Source organism: Natator depressus, chromosome 6 (assembly GCF_965152275.1).
Source record: "Natator depressus isolate rNatDep1 chromosome 6, rNatDep2.hap1, whole genome shotgun sequence".
Lineage (NCBI taxonomy): Eukaryota > Metazoa > Chordata > Testudines > Cheloniidae > Natator > Natator depressus.
The window spans coordinates 39,229,528-39,249,691 of record NC_134239.1 but is presented as its reverse complement, the minus strand read 5'-3'; the positions used below and the strand labels follow the sequence as shown (position 1 = coordinate 39,249,691).

General features: G+C 40.0%; 1 protein-coding gene across 1 annotated transcript in view; it reads left to right on the top strand.

Moving 5' to 3' along the window:
• The window catches only part of SPON1 (spondin 1), a 317,066-nt gene that overhangs the window by 34,071 nt on the left and 262,831 nt on the right, over window positions 1-20,164 (top strand). Inside the window, exon 3 of the mRNA XM_074955096.1 lies at window positions 15,338-15,471. Within this exon, the coding sequence (XP_074811197.1) occupies window positions 15,338-15,471 (134 nt within the window). The remainder of the gene's footprint in view (window positions 1-15,337; window positions 15,472-20,164) is intronic.

The following is a 20,164-nucleotide window of genomic DNA, read 5'->3' as shown; positions in this document are numbered from 1 at the left end:
TAAGACTCTAAGCATACCTCTTAAGAGCACTGGGAGGTCCAGCTGGTGATTCACTTACATGATGCAGCCTGGAGTGTATTCGGGCAAGGCTTCAGAAGGGCAGATTTGATCAAACCTACTCAGAGGCTAGAAGCCAATGGATAATTCTGAGTTTGTGGAGGAGTCAGAAAGGTTTCTTCCCTAACCCCCAGCTAACCCAAGTGTACAGTTTCGGTGTTGGAAAATCAGGCAGGGGCTCTCTATTTGGGAAGTGATTAACCATGCTAGTGATAGAGGGGACAAACCACTAGTGATTTAGGGAACCTACAACTGGAAGCTTTTGGTGTCCCTTTAAGGTCTTAAAGTATCAGAGGTATAAAGATCAGAGAGATGCCTTTTGTCTGCAGAGAAAGTGAGAATGGATTGTATACAGTCGTGGGCACAATCTTTTTTGGAGGTTTGTCCATCTCAGTTGTTTCCTGGTATTTCACGAGATGAATGGGAGTATCACAAGAAGATGTATTTATATGGCAAGAGGACTACGCAGTGTAAATCTGATTTTTTGATATGACGTTTGAATATTATTTTGAATAAACTTCTTGTTTTCAGATTGTGTCCATGTATTCCCAGAGTGACTTCAGGGAAAGAGACATTGCTTTGTGTAGGGGGTGATTAGGCCACTAGGGTAGAATTTCCCCCTTACCTGAAAGTTACCTGTGTCACCTTAAATTTGGCATTTAATGACATGTGGTTGTTTAGTCCTGCAATTGTATTGTGCTCTTAGCACTTCCTCTTATGGGGTGCAGATCAACTCCTGGAGGAACTGAGCTTCTTTAACTACTATTGACTTCAATAGAGGTTGAAAATGCAATTGCTCAGAGCCATACAGGATTGAGCCTTTAATGTCGCTTTTTATGATGCAATATAAATTTTTTTTGCATTAAAATAGTGTTTCTCTTTTGAGGAAATCTAAGTACTTTATAAGCCTTACTTGAACTGCACAACACAACTGCAAAATGAGAAGAATCACAGACATTTTACAAAGTGGGAAAATGGACAGATGTGAAAAGTGACTTACCCATGGTCCAATAGCAAGTCAGTGACCACTTCAGAAATAGTGCCCAGAAATTCTGACTCGTCCTGCTAACCCTGCCACCCCTCATGTTGTCAAAGTAAGTAAACTTGACAGCACTTCTTTGAGATTTGTACTTTTTGGGACTAGAAATTAGTAAGAAAATGAATCAAAATAATATATTGAGAGCTGTGAGATCTTGACCATCTTATGTGCACACTGTGGAAGTAATCAAATAAACTCTATCTAAGTGAATAAGGCAAACCATATGGGAAGCCTACTGTGTGAATGAGGGAGTAAACCCCAGTCTTTTTTGTGAGGCTAATTCACCAGAGTTCACATTCCTGTGGACAGCTTGCTACTGCTCTAAGGATAGTGATTATGTACAAATGTGTCCACAGAGTATAAAGAATGATCCTACAAACCATTTTAGCGATGAGGATTAAACTCTCAGCTGTAGCATTTAAGGCCACCATTACCAAAATTGGTCATTAGGATGTGACAACTGTCACCCATGGCATGTTCATCATATACTTCATGCAACAGTCAGATTTTTCTTGGCCATAGCCTTTTGTTAGTTGAATGTGCCAGAGTCAAAGGAATAAAAAGAAGAATTTAGAAATGGAATTGACATTACTCACTAGAATATAGTTTCATTACTTTACAGTTAAACCAGATGAGTGAATGTCAGTTTCTTAGTTATTTACTTCTCTCTCTCTTTTTTTGGTTGGGGGGGTAGCTGAATTGTTTTTTGCTTATGAAAGTTCTGGACCACTGAATCCTAAATTTAGTATTAACTGGACTCAAATGAAATGCCTATCACCTGTGGCTAAAGACCATATTCTGCAACATCTGTAAAAGCTGTGTCAGCTCCAGTAGATCAGCAAAATAATTATAAGTACTTCACTGACAGAAACAGAAGTATGCTCAACTAGATGAGGACTTTATGGGCATTGTTGTAATGCTATTTTTATTCATTCGGAAAATCACTGCTACAAAATGGCTTGTTGTGAAAATGGTAAACTTGAAAGAGTGACTAAGACAGTTATTACCAAGTTGGAGCACCATTACCTCTGTAAAAAGGTTTGTGGATGTTATAAGTGTGATGGGTTGGACCCCCCATCCAGGGTCCTGATGTGCTGGGGTCCCACCGAGCTCGCCCGTTCCACCAGCCTGGGCTCCCTCACCCTGTCCACACCCACCCACCCACCCACACAGAGCAATCAACTCTGTGTGGGAAGACTCAGCTCAGGGAATTGTCCAGCACTCTGGTGTGCACACCCTCTGGAGTGTAAACCCAAAATTATATTGTCTTGCACTGTGTAGAGATCTTTATAGTGTAAGCTCATGAAATTCACTCCCTCCGTCAGTGTGGAGGAAGATATGCACAGCTTTTTGTCCCCACCCCCCAGAGTCATGAATTGCACAAACTGGAATGTGGAATAAACAAAAAACAAGTTTATTAACTACAAAAGGTAATTTTAAGGGATTATAAGGGAGAGCAAATAGAACAAAACAGATTACTGAGCAAATAAAACAAAACATGCAAACTAAACTTAATACACTCAGGAATACTGGCTACAAATAATAATTTCTCACCCTAAATGATTTTTCGAGAAGGTTGCAGAGTTTCTTGAAGGTAAATTGCACTGCTTGCAGTTTAAATCTCCAGGAATTCCTTTTACAGTTCAGCCCCTGACTCCCCCCAGCTTAATTTCTTTGTTTCTTCAGGTGTTTTCAGCAGTCTTCCTTCTTGGGCAGGGAGGCAGTGGAAAAGAGCCCAGATTAACTCACTCTCCAGCCTTAAATAGGATTTGCATATGGCAGGAATCCTTTGTTTCCCATCCCATGGAAAAATACCAGCATATTAAGATGGTATCCTGTACCAGCTGACATGAGTACATGACCCTGCAGTGTCAAAGCAGCATCCAGGAAACTTCTCAGGAAGGAGGGAGATTAGTAACTTCAAAGTCCTATTGTCCTTCCTAATGGCCCATCCAGGCTGATTGCATGCTGTCTGGTGGGCGTTCCCCAAGTACACACACAGTTGTAATTGTTACATATGCAGCAATGGTACATGCATAAAAATTGGATAATCACATTCAGTAAATCATAATTTTTCCAATGATACCTCACATGACCCATCCTGCATAAGACATATCTTGGTTATGCCATATTCATATCATGACAATATTTCTTTGAAGAATATGGGGCGTAATGTCACAATAAGCTTTCATGATTTTTTTAAAATATGAGTTTGTCTCTTCTGATTGTGAAGAAAGCATTTAAAATCCTCAAACTTATACTTTTCCCATAGTGACTTTTCCTAAAAATCCTTGCAAATTCATGATGATGATTTTTCCATTACACATTATTCGATAAATAAATGTATCTTAAAATTTACATATCAAAATGACTAGAGACACTATAATGGCTCTGTCCCTACAGTAAATTCTGCATGCATACCAAAGTACTTACTAGCTTGAGAGACAAGTCATTATTGTCAATCAGATAAATATTCCTTATACCAAAATAGGTTTTTTATTCCTAATATTTAAACAGGTTAAAAACTTTAATTCTGAAAATACTAAATGACCAATCCTACATACTTTTGTGTGAAAGTTGTAGTTTGTGGGTAAGTATTTTTCTGAGATGGCCATACTCATTTATAACATTGCCATGCAGGGTTCCTTTTACGATTTTCCTACCTGCTATGTGAGGGAGGATGCGGGAGGGGAAAAATTCAAAATTCACATGCTAAAAAATTATATTGAAATTCCTTTAGGTTTAAGACAGAAACCTATAAGAGCCAAGGAAGTCTAAGTGATAACTCATACTCCAGCTTTGACTTTTGATCTTGGATTAGATTTTCTCCTGCCTCTAGTTTTGGTTGGGTGCAGTAGTTGGGGGGTGGTCCCACATAGGCCCTGGCCTAGGTGAGATTACAGCAGCCATGGGACTACTCTAATCTATGCTGACTATGGTCCTGAGGGGCCATGGCCATCTGACAGCCAGGGATTATCAGAGTGCAGAGTGCCCCAGCCCTGTCTCCTTGCCATCCTGAACACTCCTACTATGATGCAGGAAGATGATGGGGGATGATGTACCAAATGACCCTGATGGCTCTATACCTGCTAGGGATTCCAGTATGCGGAGACTCTCCACAGACTACGGAGAGCTAGTCAGTTTTCAGCTACTTTGCCCTGCTGGAATGGTTGCTATTGTTTTGAGAAGCAAATTAGAGACAAGAAAGGAAGAGAATTTCAGTTTGGATACAATTTCTTAAAATGTACAATTTTTCCCCTCTGTTTGTTTCGTGCTTATCCAAATGTGACTTGCTCAAATGTAAATTATATCTGAATATAAACATATCACTAGCACAACTGGGCCCTCATCTCAGTTGGGAACTTTAGGGCACCACTAGAACACAATGAATGAATAATCATAATATTGAATGCATTTGGACTCTATGGACCAGATTGTGATCTTGCTTCAATGGATTTACTCCAGATTAACAGTAGCAAAAATAATCCATATTATGCAGCTAGATGAGAAAATATTTTGGAGAATTTATGAATGTTTATCCAAATCTGTAATTGCCAGTTTTACACAGGATTCTAACTTCTTGTTCAAAGTGCAACTCTGCTCTAACAAGAGCCTGAACATGGAGCCTGAACTGGATGTGGAGCATTCAGGATAGAGCCTTCCCACATATCGTGCAGAGCACACAGGGCCTGGTTGGTTATGCAGAATACAGCAGGAAAACTTCTCTCACAATTTATTCATGCTGATGTCCTTTATGCTACTACTAATTTTTATGCTCTGTTGCTGATGCCAGGGCATTCTCTTGGGCCACAGGCAGCTGGCACACTCTGATTCTTCACATGCCAAGACAAGAAAATCAAGTTCAGTCCTCAAAAGAATTTACCATGTATTCTGAGGCTCAGCAGATACCATTTGAACAGGACATTGTTCAGAATGATTTTGCCCTTCTCCACCATTACTTTATTGTGTAATAATGACTTTTAGGAACTCAAACACGAAACAAGAAGAGGAGGATTTTCTTTATGGTTGGTTACAATGGGTATGTCTACACTGCAGTAAGTGACCTGCGGATGGCCTGTGCTGGCTGACTCAGGGCTCACGGGGCTTGGGCTAAGGGGCTGTTTAATTGCTGTGTGGATGTTCCCACTTGGGCTGCAGCCAGAGTTCCGTGACCCTCCCACCTCTCAGGAGCCTGGCTGCCAGCCTGAACCCGAACGTCTACACCACAGTTAAACAGCCCCTTGGCCCGAACTCAGTGAGCCAGAGTCAGCCAGCAGAGGCCAGCCGTGTAGACATACCCATTGTGACCAACTGTAAAGAAAATCCTCCTCTTCTTGTTTCATGTTTGAGTTCCTAAAAGCCCTTATTACACAATAAGGTGATGGTAGAGAAGGGCAAAATCATTCTGAACAATGTCCTGTTCAAATGCTAAGGGGCTGTTTAATTGTGGTGTAGACATTTGGGCTCAGGCTAGAGCCCTGGCTCTAGGACCCTGCAAGGTAGCAGGGTCCCAAAGCTCGGGCTGCAGCTTAAGCCGACAGCACAATTAAACAGCCCATTAGCCAAAGTCCTGCAAGCCCATGTCACAATATGGGACATATTAGAAAGTAAAGTAGCTTTAATCAGATTGCCCAGTTGTTCCCACATTATTCTCATTTTTATAGTTATTGAAAGTTTAATAGAAAACAGGCTCCTTTCTTAAGCTTAATTCTCTTTTGGAATTGTGTGTGTGAGATTAATCTGTGTTGGTTGACACCTGCTTTAGAGTCATGTCATTTGAGTTTTCTGCATAGCGTTCACAAGAATTGGCCACACACAGTTCGCTTGGTGCTAATTCCTTCAGCATCAACCTTATAATGATTAATTCAGCATATTACAAATATTGATTAAATTTACTGAGACTGGCTCATAACACAAATATTATACACTGTCATAATGGCTATTTTACATCAACTAAGTGTTTTCAAGTTATTTTTGTCTATCCGTATCAATATACTTGCACTATCTTCTTAATATATTGACTTAAGTAATAAGTGATATGCTGTTTTATAGGGCTTTTCCTGAATCATTTCTCAGAGAGGGAAAAGGTGCTCAGAGTGAAAAGCTGGCAGCTGAGTGCCTTATCTTTGTTATAGTTAATATTTTTGGCACATTAAACATCTTTCTTCCTCTCTTGTTGTTGGAAATGCACATTGAAAAGGGCCATTGTAGGCATAATGTGGTGGTGCTCATTTAATCTGATGCACTGAAGAACAACATAAACTATAGTATAGCATATATAAGGTTTATAATAGCTGGGTAAATTAGGGACACTTGAATGCATTTGATTCTCAGACTACAGTTGTTTCTCTCTCTTTTTGATCATGTAGCACTGCCTTTTCTGCCAGGCACACAACTGAAAGTGCTTATTCTAGGGAAGAAAAGGACAGTTGGACAGAATTCAAACCCTTCTTTAGAGAGTCTCTCACAGACAGATTCTTAATTCATTTCTTGTGTCCTGGAGTAAAGAGCATGTACTTTGTTTTCCTGCCCTTGTGCTAATGCATATCATACCCATTGGTCTTCCTTGGATCATAGTTCTGTTAAATTTTTGAAGAGGAGTTCTTAACTTTCCAAGCCTTAGCTTCATCATCTGCTCATCTCTTGGACTGACTTAGAAGACATGTCTTTAGGGTGCAGTGGGGGAATAAAATACAATTTCTATCTTTTTTATAGGTTTCAGAGTAGCAGCCGTGTTAGTCTGTATTCGCAAAAAGAAAAGGAGGACTTGTGGCACTGTAGAGACTAACAAATTTATTTGAGCATAAGCTTTCGTGAGCTACAGCTCAGGGATTTTATAGCATCCATCACCATAGTATCTAAGTGCATCATAGGTAAATTAGATCTGCATGGCAAGGTCCCAAATGGATATTCTATTATAATGGAAGTGCATATTCTGTCCCTCTGCTTTCCTGGGTATACCAACCTTTCTTCTTATGGTGGGAAAGCTTCCTGTAAGAGAAGGGTCTTGCATAAGGCTTAATTTGTAGTGAAAGAGGTGCTGGGGCTCAAGCAATGTTTTTACTTTCATAACTGACGCAGCAAGCCCAGAGGTGCCAGGGCTATGAACTGCCAAGCCTACAGGTGCGGCTCAGCCCTGGCACAAATTAAGCACTGGTCTTGCAACATACCCTTGCTCAGACTCAATTAATCTGACCTCCTGTGGGACCTAGTTTCAAAGCCAAAGACTCTCAGCAAAAATGCTGATCTCTTGCTCTCATGTACTTTGTTTGGGTTTTATGAACTACTAAATTGTTCCAAAGGAGCGCAGCTGTTTTGGTGTTTTGGAGATGTGATCACTGACCGATGTGATCACTCACTCTGAAGATCAGGACCAGACCCATGACCTTGCAATGGAAGTAGATACTGTGACAGTGGAGGGATGGGAACATTATTCTTTACAGAGCTTTTTCTTCCTTCATCCTCAGTACAGATTTTCTTTTTATACTAACCCCTCTTTCAACTTGGTGCTTTTAAACTATTTTGTCAGCATCATGGCATTTTCCTGTACAGCTTCAGATACTATATCAAACCACTGTAGAACAAATTTCACTGTATGGAAAACTAATTGCTAGTTTAACTTCTTGAACTAACCATCTACATAGAATTGCATACAGATACGATAGTCCATCACTCAAAGCTTTGCTCTGATTTGCCTTGGTTGTGGAAGAAGATATTTAATCATTCACATTACAGCTAAGGAGTGTCCTTGAACACCCTACATTCCCCCTGAAGCCAGTGGGGTATAAAAAGAATGCAAGATCAAGCCTGAAACCAGTAGTTACTGCCTTTTAATATTTTCCTTATACACACGTTGAGCCAAATTTTACTTTCCATTACAGTTTAAATTCACATTATGGTTTAAATCCACAGTAACTTCAAGGATGTTGTTCTAGATTTATACCAGTCTCCCTAAGGGCACAATTGTATCCAATTATATTGAAATCTTAATAGGAAAAAAAGTAAGACACAAATAGAATACTAAGACTAATTATTTCTTTGGCTTTAATGTGTTAGACAGCATTTACCACATGCAGATTCTCCCTTAGAGGCCCCTGATTCTTGGTCAAGGGTTCTGCTTTCTCTTAGGATCTTATCCAGCAAATAGCTAACTGCTGGCCCATTCCAGAAAATGTAAGGTTTCCCATTAGAGACAACCTGGAATTTAACAAACTATAATTTATTTTGCAAATTCTACATTTTATTTCATGTGTCTTATTCCTGCCAACTCTTTCTCTCATGCATGCGTCATCTGGGTCAATTCCAGAAAAAAATTGGAATTTTATTATTCTCAGAGATTGTTTCTCTTTTTCCTGAATTTGACTAGGAATCTATCGTTTTCTCCTGTGTAAGAAAGGGGATCACTAATACAAATGCCCCTTGCCGTAGTGATACATCCTGTCTGATAGGGGTCCTAGAGCTATTTTCTACATTGATTGATGTTTAACCTCCGGGGAACCATCTTTTCAACAAATGTATTTGAATCAGGTTTATATTTACTTGAAGGAACTCCTAGAATCTGGATATTTCTTCTGCTCATTTGATTCTCCAGCACCTCAGCTTGTTGGTCAAGGTTCTGAGTTTTATAATGGCATTGTAAAATAAGCAGGATTTGGGATGCTTTCAGATCCATTGGCATTTTCTGCTGGTTCTGCGCAGTGTTTGCAGCTAGTCAAGGTGTTTCTCATTGAGATCCATATACATTAGTAATCTTTGTTGACAAAGTTTCTATTTTACTTTCCCTCAAAGCCATTATTTTATGGAGGCCCTCAGGCTTTGCAGGTTATTTTGCAGGTTTTTTTCCCCAGACAAACATTTGTGTAATGCTCCCTTTTGCTTTGATGGAGATTGGAGAAGGAAATTGGGTTCAAGCTACTTTCTGTTGTCCCAGTATCTACATTCCAGAATATAACTGCTTCTATATTTAATTATGAAATTTTCTATTCTTCACAGCTCACTAATTATCAGTTTTTTGTAGGTTATATAGGATTAGTATGTGTGTGTGTGTGAATGTTCATTGGTAGCTAATGGAAAGAGGCATGAACACGCTCTAACCAAACAACCATTTGGAAATTGAAGAAATGTTTGTGAGCACTGTTTTTGCAGTATCCCCCAATCTAGTGATAATCACCAAGTTAGTCATACTGGCTCATGGTTATAACCTTATCTCCTTCCTTTGGCATTAGCTGTCCATACTTTGTTTAAAAAAAATTATTTTGAAATTCATTGCTGGTGAAAGGTGCTGGATTGACTGCACTGAGGACTAAAATTTGTCTGTAACACAGGTACAGCACAGACTCCCCTACCAGCATGCCTGACCTTTGATCTGGAAAAACAATTTCTAGGGTTATGAAAGTAGCTAAGTGCCTATCTTAGGCATCTGGAAGTGACATCTGTAGTAGTGTTGGTTTCTGTGCATTCCGTTTGTCCAGTCAGAACTGGATTGAACACCTGTTCATTTCAAAAACACTAACTGATAAAAAGGACTTTTAAACACAAACTAAACTGGATTTGGACCCAGGAACATAAAGATGAAAGGTTCATCCTTTACTTGCCGCTATCTAGCTTGCCTTAATATGTTTTCGCTTACCTATAGTTATTTCACCTTGCTCAGTCTGAGTTGAGCATGGTCTTTAAAGATTTTTCCAAGCATGCATAATCCTCATGCTACAATAACTATTCTGAGAGGATGATTACCTGCATCATGCCCATAGAATATGGGGCTAGTGTTGCTGTAACTAATGCAGTAATTTAGACAGTATTTACAACTTTCCCAGGAAACCATCTCTTTTAACAATGACAGGCTGTTTTGCATTTTAATTCAGTTCTTGAATAGCTCTGTATTTTTGGAGAACAGATCGAACAACTGTTTAATTAATTTAACTAGGTTCAAAGCTGTAGCTTCCATTAGAGGTATACTTTCCAGCATTGATTGCTGTTCCATTGTGAAAAATAATACAGCTTCCACTTCCAGATTCTTAAGTGGAGGAGAATGATCTCAGCAGAAAGCATGACAGCTGAATGATGAACCTTGCTCATTTTGCCTTAGCAGTATTGCTGAAAAGTGGAGAAAACTTGCTTTCTTCTTATGCTTGCTTGATTCTCCCACAAGCCAAAAATCAGTTTTGTCAGCACATGTTGTGAGGGGTGTGAAAGCAAAGTAGGGGCAGATCAATGGGGCATAAGGTGGCAGAGATAAAGGGCATATTCTGCTTTCTTTGACGTGTTTGTATGTGATGGGGAAATCTCAGAAGTTTCTAAGGCCTCCATTGGCTAAGCGTTCACAAATCCATATTGGAATTATCCAGACCTTAGAGGAGTTCTCAGGAAAGGATGGGGGATACTTCCTCCCAACTTTCAGCCTGCAGAGAGCTCTATTTCCCTCCTTCCCCCAGTCTCTCTTCATTCTCCTCTTTCCCAAACCTGCTTCTTTCTTGCGCATCCCGAAGTACCCTAGTCACACCTACCTCTCACCAAATCCACCCCCCTGAAACTCATCTCAAGCCCTTTACCTGTGCAGTGAAGATAAACCATAATGTGCTTGAATGGCACCTGTCTCTGAGCACCCAGGTGCAAGCATCTCCACTGCAAAGCCCTATCTGCGTTACTGTCCTCACTGTGTCTGCACCTGCCCATGTGGGTCTGTGGTGGGTTCTTTGCACTCTACGGTTTTTCCTTGTCAATTGTGAGATAAAGTGTCTGTCTTTCCAGGGGAATTGTGGGAAGGCATTGAAGGAATATCAGTACTCAGGTGATTTTGCCTGCATCCTCACTGCAAAGTGGGCAGGTTCCAGCCAGAATTAAACCAAAGCTCGGGCTCCAACCTATACCTCCACCTGGGTAAGCTAGCTGGGGCTTAAAGCACCTCCAAACCCAGGTCACAGATTTCTCTGCATGGATGGTAGGGTGTTAAAACCCAGGTAAGAGCTCAGGTTGACTGTGCAGTGAAAACATACCCTTACACACACCTCTTCCCTGTGGCTCCTTTCTTGTATCCTCCTTCCAAATGTCTTAAGTTTCTCCTTCCTTTGGCCACAGATACCTTATTTCCAAACACCCAAATCTCTGCTCCTTCCAAGAGACCCCAATTGCCACTCATCTCTCCCACATATATCTCCCTCAAATATTCTCCTTTCCCTCTCTCCCACCTTCCCCTAGCACCTAATCTCCCTAGCAGCTAGGAGAAAGGCTGGCCACTCGCTATCACCTCAGATTTTGCATAATTCCTGCACTATTTGCAAACACATATTTTGGGTAATTATATTTGGGGTGCTTCTAGATTATTGTTAGTTTTAATATGTGCTTTGTACTCAATAAGAATACGGATTTTTTGAGTAAAAGCACTCCTGTGTGTATCAATAATTTATCAGACGGAGATGCTGTGTCCCCTCACTGATTTATTTCCTGACACTGCCTGAAAAACAGAGATTAGTTACCATAGCTTTGGGTTCAGATAACCCTGGGTAATAGGCAAAGTAATATCTTTTATTGGACCAACTTATGTTGGTGAGCGAGACAAGCTTTTGAGCTTACAAAGAGCTCTTCCTCAGGTGAAGAGCTCTGTGTAAGCTTGAAAGCTTGTCTCTCTCACCAACATAAATTGGTCCAATAAAAGATATTCCTTCCCCCACCTTGTCTCCCATGTAGGTTTATGGGATTTTCAGTCATTCATCCATAACAACTTTATGATAACACTTTTGCTGTGTAAATGTTATTTCAACTGAGTAGATATGTTATTTAAATCATACAATAATATTTACCTACTAGTTATTAGTTAACATTAATAATTTAACATAGTCTGGGTTTGTGCTAAAATGCTGGAAATGAGTGTTAATTTTTCATAATTTTATCGGTATATAAAATGAAAAGCAGACACCAGAAACAAAACAAAACAAAAATAGAGTATATTTCACAGTATGACTGTAAGGAAGTAAATTTAAACAAGTGTTGTTGCTTCAAGTATCTGTGATTGATATTCTTTCCCTCTGAAACATAATAATGTTGATAGGTGTATAAATCACCATGGAGTGTAGAATGACATGTTCTAGATGATCAGACCTATTTAGCCAAGCAGGCACTGTATTACTTCATTTTCTCAGAGCCATAACTTGAGACATAACCTTTCGGCAAAACTAATCCAATTCCTCTTCTTTCCCTGTCTTTATTCTCCCACACTCTCTGGGTTTTAAAACACAATGTAATGGGAGACAAGCTAAAATGTAAAATGTAATGAAATAAGTTGAAAATGAAGTCCATTTGCTAAGAAATACCACTGTGGGCTAACATGAGAGAAAATAATGATATTAATATCTTACAGTGGTGTGAAGAAAATCCCTGTACTATGAAAAGCTTAATAATTCTGGTCCTGATCTGTCCCCAGTTATGCAGCCTGGGCTAAATTTCACATTCTTCACTCAATCAAAATTCCCATTGAAATACATGGGACTGTTTACAGAGCAAAGTACTATCACAGAGTGACTGACCCCTTTAATGGAAAATGGAGCAAGCCTTGCCTATGCCATAATTAGCTTCTTCCCAGCCTGATGGTGAACACCTGAGCCTCATAAAAAGGGGTAAGAGAACTCAAAGGGAAGAACAACAGGAAACAGGTTAAGCTCCTGCGGGAAGCTCTGAGGTAGGATCTGCAGGAAGCCGGGAACTCCAGTGAGTGGTAGACAGTAGGAAAGACTCCAGGGAAAGCAGTTTAGGAGTCAGCCCTTTATCTCAGAGGAGAAAAAGACTTAAAGGTAGCCGTGAAGGAGGTCTGAAGAGTAGCCCAAGAGGAAGAATCTTTTGTTTGTTGCAAGTTGGGTTTGTTTGGACTTTTGTTACTCTGGAAGGGGTTAAATTTGCTTAGTTAGTTGGCCAAGGGGCCAAGCCACATTACCAACACTGACCCATGTGGGGAAGGCTGAGGGGACTCCTCTTGAAGGAGGAAAGTGAGGCAGAAGAGGATTATGAGTGGCCATGTCTGTACTATGCAACATAAGTAAGGGAATCCCAATCAGTCGCTGAGCAGTTAACCCTCAGAACATCTGAGAGGAAGGCTGATAAATATTATTTCCCCCATTTTGCAGATGGGGAATTTTAGGCAGATAGGATAAGTACAATTCTGTGTCAAACCAAGATTCCAGTTTAGGACTTTGGGTGCCATTTGGTGCTTAGACCATTAGATCATGTCAAATAGAAGTGGGGAAAAAAACCAGTACAGCGCCTGACCTATGTTTGTTCACAGCAGTTCATATTCTCAACATTTCATGTTAACAATTACAAAATTCACATCTATTGGGATAGTTTGGCAGCGATATGTGTTTCATAACGGGTGTGATACAAATCAATAAATGTGATGGACAAAATATATGGGTATTAGATATCTTTAATAAAAAACAATTGTATCCACATACATTCCTTGAATTTATATATTCATTGTTTTTTTATTTTTGGTTATTTTCTTAGATTTCATAAAAGACGCAAGAGTAATGGCCCTAGAATCCAAAATCATCTGTTTATCTATAGACTAAGAAGAACAGAGGGTTGTCCGCACTGGCTTGTACCAATGCACCTCCACCCTGACCTAAAATGAAAGGAGTTCTCGCTCTATGCCCAATGTTTGCCCTCTCTTTTGAGATTGCCAACAAGGGTGCCAGTCGTTTTAGTATAGACCCCACCTGTCCTCTGAATGAAAATCTGGTCAAACTACAGATATTCCCTTTTCTACAGTATGTGAAATGCTCTCCGTTGTACCAGAACATCAGTTAAAGCAACAGTAATTGCAGAGTGTATACAATGGTGAATAGAGTTGAGCAAAAAGTTAGCAATTAAAACCTGCAGCCACAAAAAATGTGCGCAGTTACAATCCTGAAATTCAGAAAAGATTTGTTGAATGGTTGGCTAAGATTTGCAACTCACTGATGTAAACTGGACCCACTTTGGAGTCACCCTTGGCCAGGCCAAGTCAAGGCAAGCCATTTTCTGATTTTGAAGCTCAGCCTCTCAAAATCACAGCATTGTGTGGTTCCAAACAAAACTTGGCAGTTTTAACTGAATTGTCTTTGAGAGTTTGTGCTTGTTCAAAAACCAGACTCCAACTGAAACCCATGGAATACAAATACTAGAGGAAATTGTGAAAAAATATTTGCACAGGTACCAAAACCAGAGTCTTGCAAATTCTAATTCAAACTCTGTTTCACAGCCCCTGTTCCTGCAGAGGATCAGCTTACTATCACAACTGGCTCATAAATATGGTCACATTATATTATTTCTTCACTTCACTTCTCTTATGTTTACCAGTAACCAACCCTATACAGCATTAATTTATGCATATTATCTCACATACTGGAATCTGGAATGAAGCTATGGTACAGATGAAAGTATGATTCACAACTTAGTGGTCGTGTTGGGCATAACACCTTGAGTATAGTAGGATTTACACAGATGTTTGATGAGAAACTGCCCACTGTAACATGTTTTCTCTACTAACTCCAGTTGCTACAACACTAATAGTGGAAATGACGTAAATCTTGTTATCGTTCTGTCTGTAAACATTTATGTGAAGTTGCAATTATCAAGGCCAACTTAATCTTACATCAGCAGTTCCCAAACTGTGGGTCAGAACCCCAAATGGGATTGTGCCACCAGCAGATGGGGTTGTGGTGACCCCTAGTGTTCAGAGGAGGCCATTTTGCTCCACACCACATGACTTCTCATGGACTCTGTGTGTGTGTGTGTGTGTGTGTGTGTGTGTGTGTCATAATCCATAAAGGACGCCATTTTGTAGAACAAAACAGTGTCCTCCACACAGCGTGTACTCACGTGTATGGTGTGTGTGAGGTCATGCTGTGAGGAGGATGCTATTTTGCTCTTCAAAATGTTATTTTCCTTGCTGTCTGGTGTTCTGAGAGGAAATAATTCATTAAAATAGGGTCAAGCTGGCAAAAAGTTTGGGAACTCCGTCCTGATATGGTTGATTTGCAGCCATAGTCAGAAACGAGCAACTTCCCATAACTTGAGAACATTTCTTTGTTAGTTCTGGTTTCATTTTGTTTATTTTAATAGATTAATTGACTGTTACAACCCTATCTGTGAAAGACTGGTGATCTAGAAAAATATAGTTACAGGTAATTCCAGTTAAAGGAAACACAAACTGACATAAAGCACTTCCTAAGCACATTTATTATAGAAAGCATCTTTATATTTCTTTAGATTATAGATGAAGAAGAAACACAATTCATGAGTAATTGTCCTGTTGCTGTTACTGAGAGTACTCCAAGAAGACGGACACGCATTCACGTTTTCTGGACAGCGCCTCCTGTTGGTACAGGCTGTGTAATTCTGAAGTAAGTACTTTTACATGGATCCAAGTTACAAGTAAAACCAGGTTCCGTTTACAATAAGTCTAATATGATTTACAATACATTGATGCCTGTTTTTATACACATGAATCAGCAGTAGTTTATCCAACCCCCCAACCCCCTTACCATGCCACTCAGAGCAGCATGTCTGGCAGCCACGCCGCCCAGCCGGAGCCAGATGCACTGCTCTGCAGGAGCGCGCAGCCCCGCCACCCAGAGTGCTGCCCATGCGGCGGCGTGGCTGCGGGGGAGGGGGAACAGCAGGGTAGAGGCAGGGGGCTAGCCTCCCCATCCAGGAACTCAGGGGCTGGGCTGGATGGTCCCGCAGGCCGGATATGGCCTGCGGGCCATAGTTTGCCCACCTCTGGTGTAGAATGTAATGGTGTTATAAGGGTCCCATCAGCATTTCCAAGAAGATTCGTTCAGTGTCAATGTACTGTTTAAAGAGAGATGATTCCCCTTGCCCACCAGCATCACCTTCATCTTACTTTGATTGTATTTGAGCCCTTCTTATTCCTCAAGGTGTGTATTTCTTCCAGACATTGGGGTAACTAGTTGATGGTGGTGTTTTGTTCTGATGAGAATGAGTTATATTGCTGTGTATTATCAGCACATTGTAGGCATTTGATGCTGAAGCATCACCCATTGACTCTTGGTGGCTGAAACAGGAAGTGAAAAATGTTTAATGCAGTAAAAGCTACAGGAAACATTTAGCTAGGCCAAATTTAATTCTTACACCCATAAATGTCACGATTCCTACAAAACTTTTAACAAGGGTTGGGCAGCTGGAGTGCTGTGACTGCTGCTTATTATACTAATCGTAACTGTCTCTGTGTTACCTGCATCTTTGCTGTATCCACCTGAGGTTTGTCTGTCTTACTATTTGGTTGTAAGCAAGGATCATTCCAACATATGTATGCATAGTGCCTACCACAATAGGGCAATTAGGTACTACCATAATACAAATAATAATTATTAGTATTAATTCAGTTGGAATGTATCCAGAACCTCATAATTTAAGACCCTGCTCTTACAATAATTATGGTGGGATCTTTCACGACCACAGGTTGTAAGGAGGAACTTGGTTTTACATAGCTTCTAAAAGTCAGCTCACCAACAACAAACAGAGTGTCTCTGATTAGAATTCTGAGATATTAATTCAGTAATGACTAGGGAGAAAGTGTGGGTGATTTAGTAGGTAGGTCTCTAATTTCTACAGCATGTAGACTACTCATCCAAATACCGAACCATTTCTAAACTGCTAAGCTTGCAGTGTCTGACAAGATCAAAGCCCTGGTGGAATAACTGAAGGTCAGGTGGAGGGGACATTGTTAGATACACGTTTTGGTGAATGTAAATAAAACACTATTTGATTATTAGCTGTCTTTCAATAAAACTTCTGTAGAAAATACAGTCTTCCCTGAACTGGTTGCTAATAGATGCAAAAGATAAATGGACTGTTGTACTTCTGAGTTCAGTTCAAAAGAAGAATGAAACACCTCAGAAAAAAACAGCTACCTTTTATTGTGATTTGTTAGAGCCAGTGATTAACATTATAATGTGGCTTTCATTTGCACTGAAATTCAGTGCTCAGTAGTACTATACATAGCAATTACTGTTGTGCTTTTTGGCATAAACTTAACACCATTTACATTTTTCCATTTGGAGCTCATCTAAATTATAGCGTTTACAGTAAGCCTCTTTTACAATCACCTCCCCATGCTCCCATAGAAATCCATACAAATGCTGGGCAACATTTTCTCCACTATTTTGGCAATCATGAGACCTTCAATGAGACCATAAAAATTACATAGTTTAAAAATAGATATTATAATTAGGGATGGCCAAACAGTGTTAGTGTTCTTCATTTCATCCCTCTTCCTCCCCTCTTCTTTCTGTATGTGCAGGAGTGCAACTCAGTTGTACTACTAACGTATATCTGGGGGGAGGACGCTATCCTGATAATTTGCTGGTAAGATGTGTTTCAACTGGGGCTGGTGGTTTTGAGCCAGTTTTGAACAGAGAGGGCCTGATTCTCTTACATCATATAATGATCCGTTGGCTTCAACTTACACTGGTATAAATGTAAAGAGAATCATGCCTTAAGGAGAAAAGGTAGTTACCAGTTTGTTAAATGAAGCTAATCTACAAATATTTTTTTCCTTATTATGGGCCAACTTCTGCTATCATTATGCCAGCCTAAATCCAGAGTAACATTACAGACTTAATGAAGTTGCTTTGGAATTGCACCAGTATAACTGGGAATAGAATTTGGTCTGATGTTGTTCTTAACACTGAGTTTTATTTTCCTGAGGCCCATAATTGACCAGCAGTCCCCTTAAACCTTTTCAGGCACTGTACCTATTACCTGTTTGGCTGAAAAGCCAAAAGTGGTACGGGAAAAATGGAAAAGTGAAGGTTCCAAGTGCAGCATGGGAAGTAGAAATGTTTTGGCATGAGTACTAGTTAGCTTGATGCATAACTTCAAGGGCAGTGTGTAGGTAGCATTAGTTTACATTCGCCTCCCCACCCACACCCCATACTACCTTGCTTTGTCACACAACTATTAATCAATTTTTTTGCATAAAAGGCTAACATTACCAGGTTATTTTACATCTGATATCTCATAACCATAATTGGTACAAAACACTTCAGGCAGATTCCTCACTCCCACAGAGTTGTTGCAGCACAGGAGCCTGAAGGTTTGGTCTCTATTTGCCTCAGTTTACAATAAGTCTCTTGAATTCTCCCAGACTCCACATTGAAATACATACCCATCAGTCTATTGAGCATGGCTACACTGCCTGGGTACATATACAATACTAACTAATGCAGCAAAGTACTTAAGCACATGCTTAGGTCCCACTGAAATCAGATTTAAGTGCATGCTTAAAGTTTAAAAATGTACTTAAGTGCTTTGCTGGTTCATGGCCTATGCTCTCACAGACATGTCTGTTCACACGGTGGACTCACTGAAACCTTTTCTGGGATCTGTGGGTGAGCAAGAGCATGTGAGCAGCAATGATCTGTCCCTACAGCAGGTGGAACATCTTAAAAATGGATAAGAGAGTCTTGGGGAAATATGTATCATTACACAGAAGTGGAGAAGCTTTCAGACTTGGACTTTGTTATTTAAATGTTGCTAATCACCTCTCTTGCCATACGATAAGAAAAAAAAATCTCCACTATCAATGTAGCTCTCATCGTGGTGTCCCAGTGCAAGAGGGCTGGGGTGAATTCAGCACACAGATCCAGAAATATGGCCTCTCGCATCTAAAATTTCTGCAGCCACAGTTAATCCTCCCAAACCTGCTTTATGATGTAATCCCACCAATGAGTGCTTGTTTCCTGGGCCCCGAAGCACTGATCTACTGTGTAGAATTGCTCTGTGAATGCCAACAGCAACCTGACGTTTTTATTCACTGTGTCCATCAGCCTCTATTTCTATTCATTGTTGTCAAACATCTCTTCTTCCTCATTGAACCACTAGCTGCAGTGGTAGTCGCTGAAGTTCTGCAGATACGGACAAACTGTGCATCCTATATTAGCATTGGTCATTAGAATTGTGCTGAACTCTGGGTTCTGCCGGAGAGATGGTGGAAACCAACAAGTGACACAAAAGGGACTGTGGGCATTTTTAAATTATGGGATGGAATGATCATTATGGGATAGAGAAAGTGGCATTATGGGAACTTGACCCCTAGTTCTCAGAAATCCCTGGGAAAATTTCTGGTATCCCACAAAGCACTGAGAAAATGCCCCACAAGGCATTGTGCTGGTTGGCTGCGCAGGGTGCACTGGGATGCCTACCTGTGATGCACTGCATTTTCCATTGATGCAAGCACTTGTGGTGTGTATGCACAGCATTGACACAAGCAGCCAAGTGTACGTGTGCCCGAGCAATATAGAAAAGTCGGTGTAAACCGATGTAAATTACATCATGTAGAAACTTTGTAGTGTAGACACAGCCGACTATAGGTGCATTTATTAGCTATGCTGGAGGACAGACTGTCTTAAACCACTTTTAGCCTTAGGTTTTTGAAGTTGAATGATAAAGTATATTGTGGGGGATAAAGTGTCTCATTTAAGTGTGATTTGAAATGTGGGCAGCTTAAGATTTAAATCTGAAAAAAGGAAAATATTAAGTGAAAGTGTATACAATAGAAGGATATAATATAAAATAATGGAGTAAAAGCCTCAGTATGCATTAAAATTTAATAGTGGGGAAACTGTTGTATAAATATGTGTTTGCAAATAGTGCAGGAATTATACAAAATCTTGTTACTATCTAAGTCACTCAAGTTTATCAAGTCATGTAAATCTGATGAAGAGGCAAATGCAAGAGATGCTTTGGAATGTTGCAAGATGCTAATTACATTTTCCTCTTTTTGCATTTGAGTTTGACTGAGTCTGAATGCAACAGATTATTTAATAAATATTGGCCAGGGACAGATATATTGTATATTTAATTTACCATTTAGAAAGGAAACCTTAAGCAGTGCTCTGATGGGATCCCATAACTGGGATGTCAGGCAATTATGATATGTGCTTCGTATGATAAACTAAACATTTACAAGATTTTATTTACTAGGTGCTCACCTTCTGCCATCCAAACGATAGTTAACCAACCAACAAATGGAAATCCAAGATAGCTATTCCTTCTCTTATTTCCTGTAAC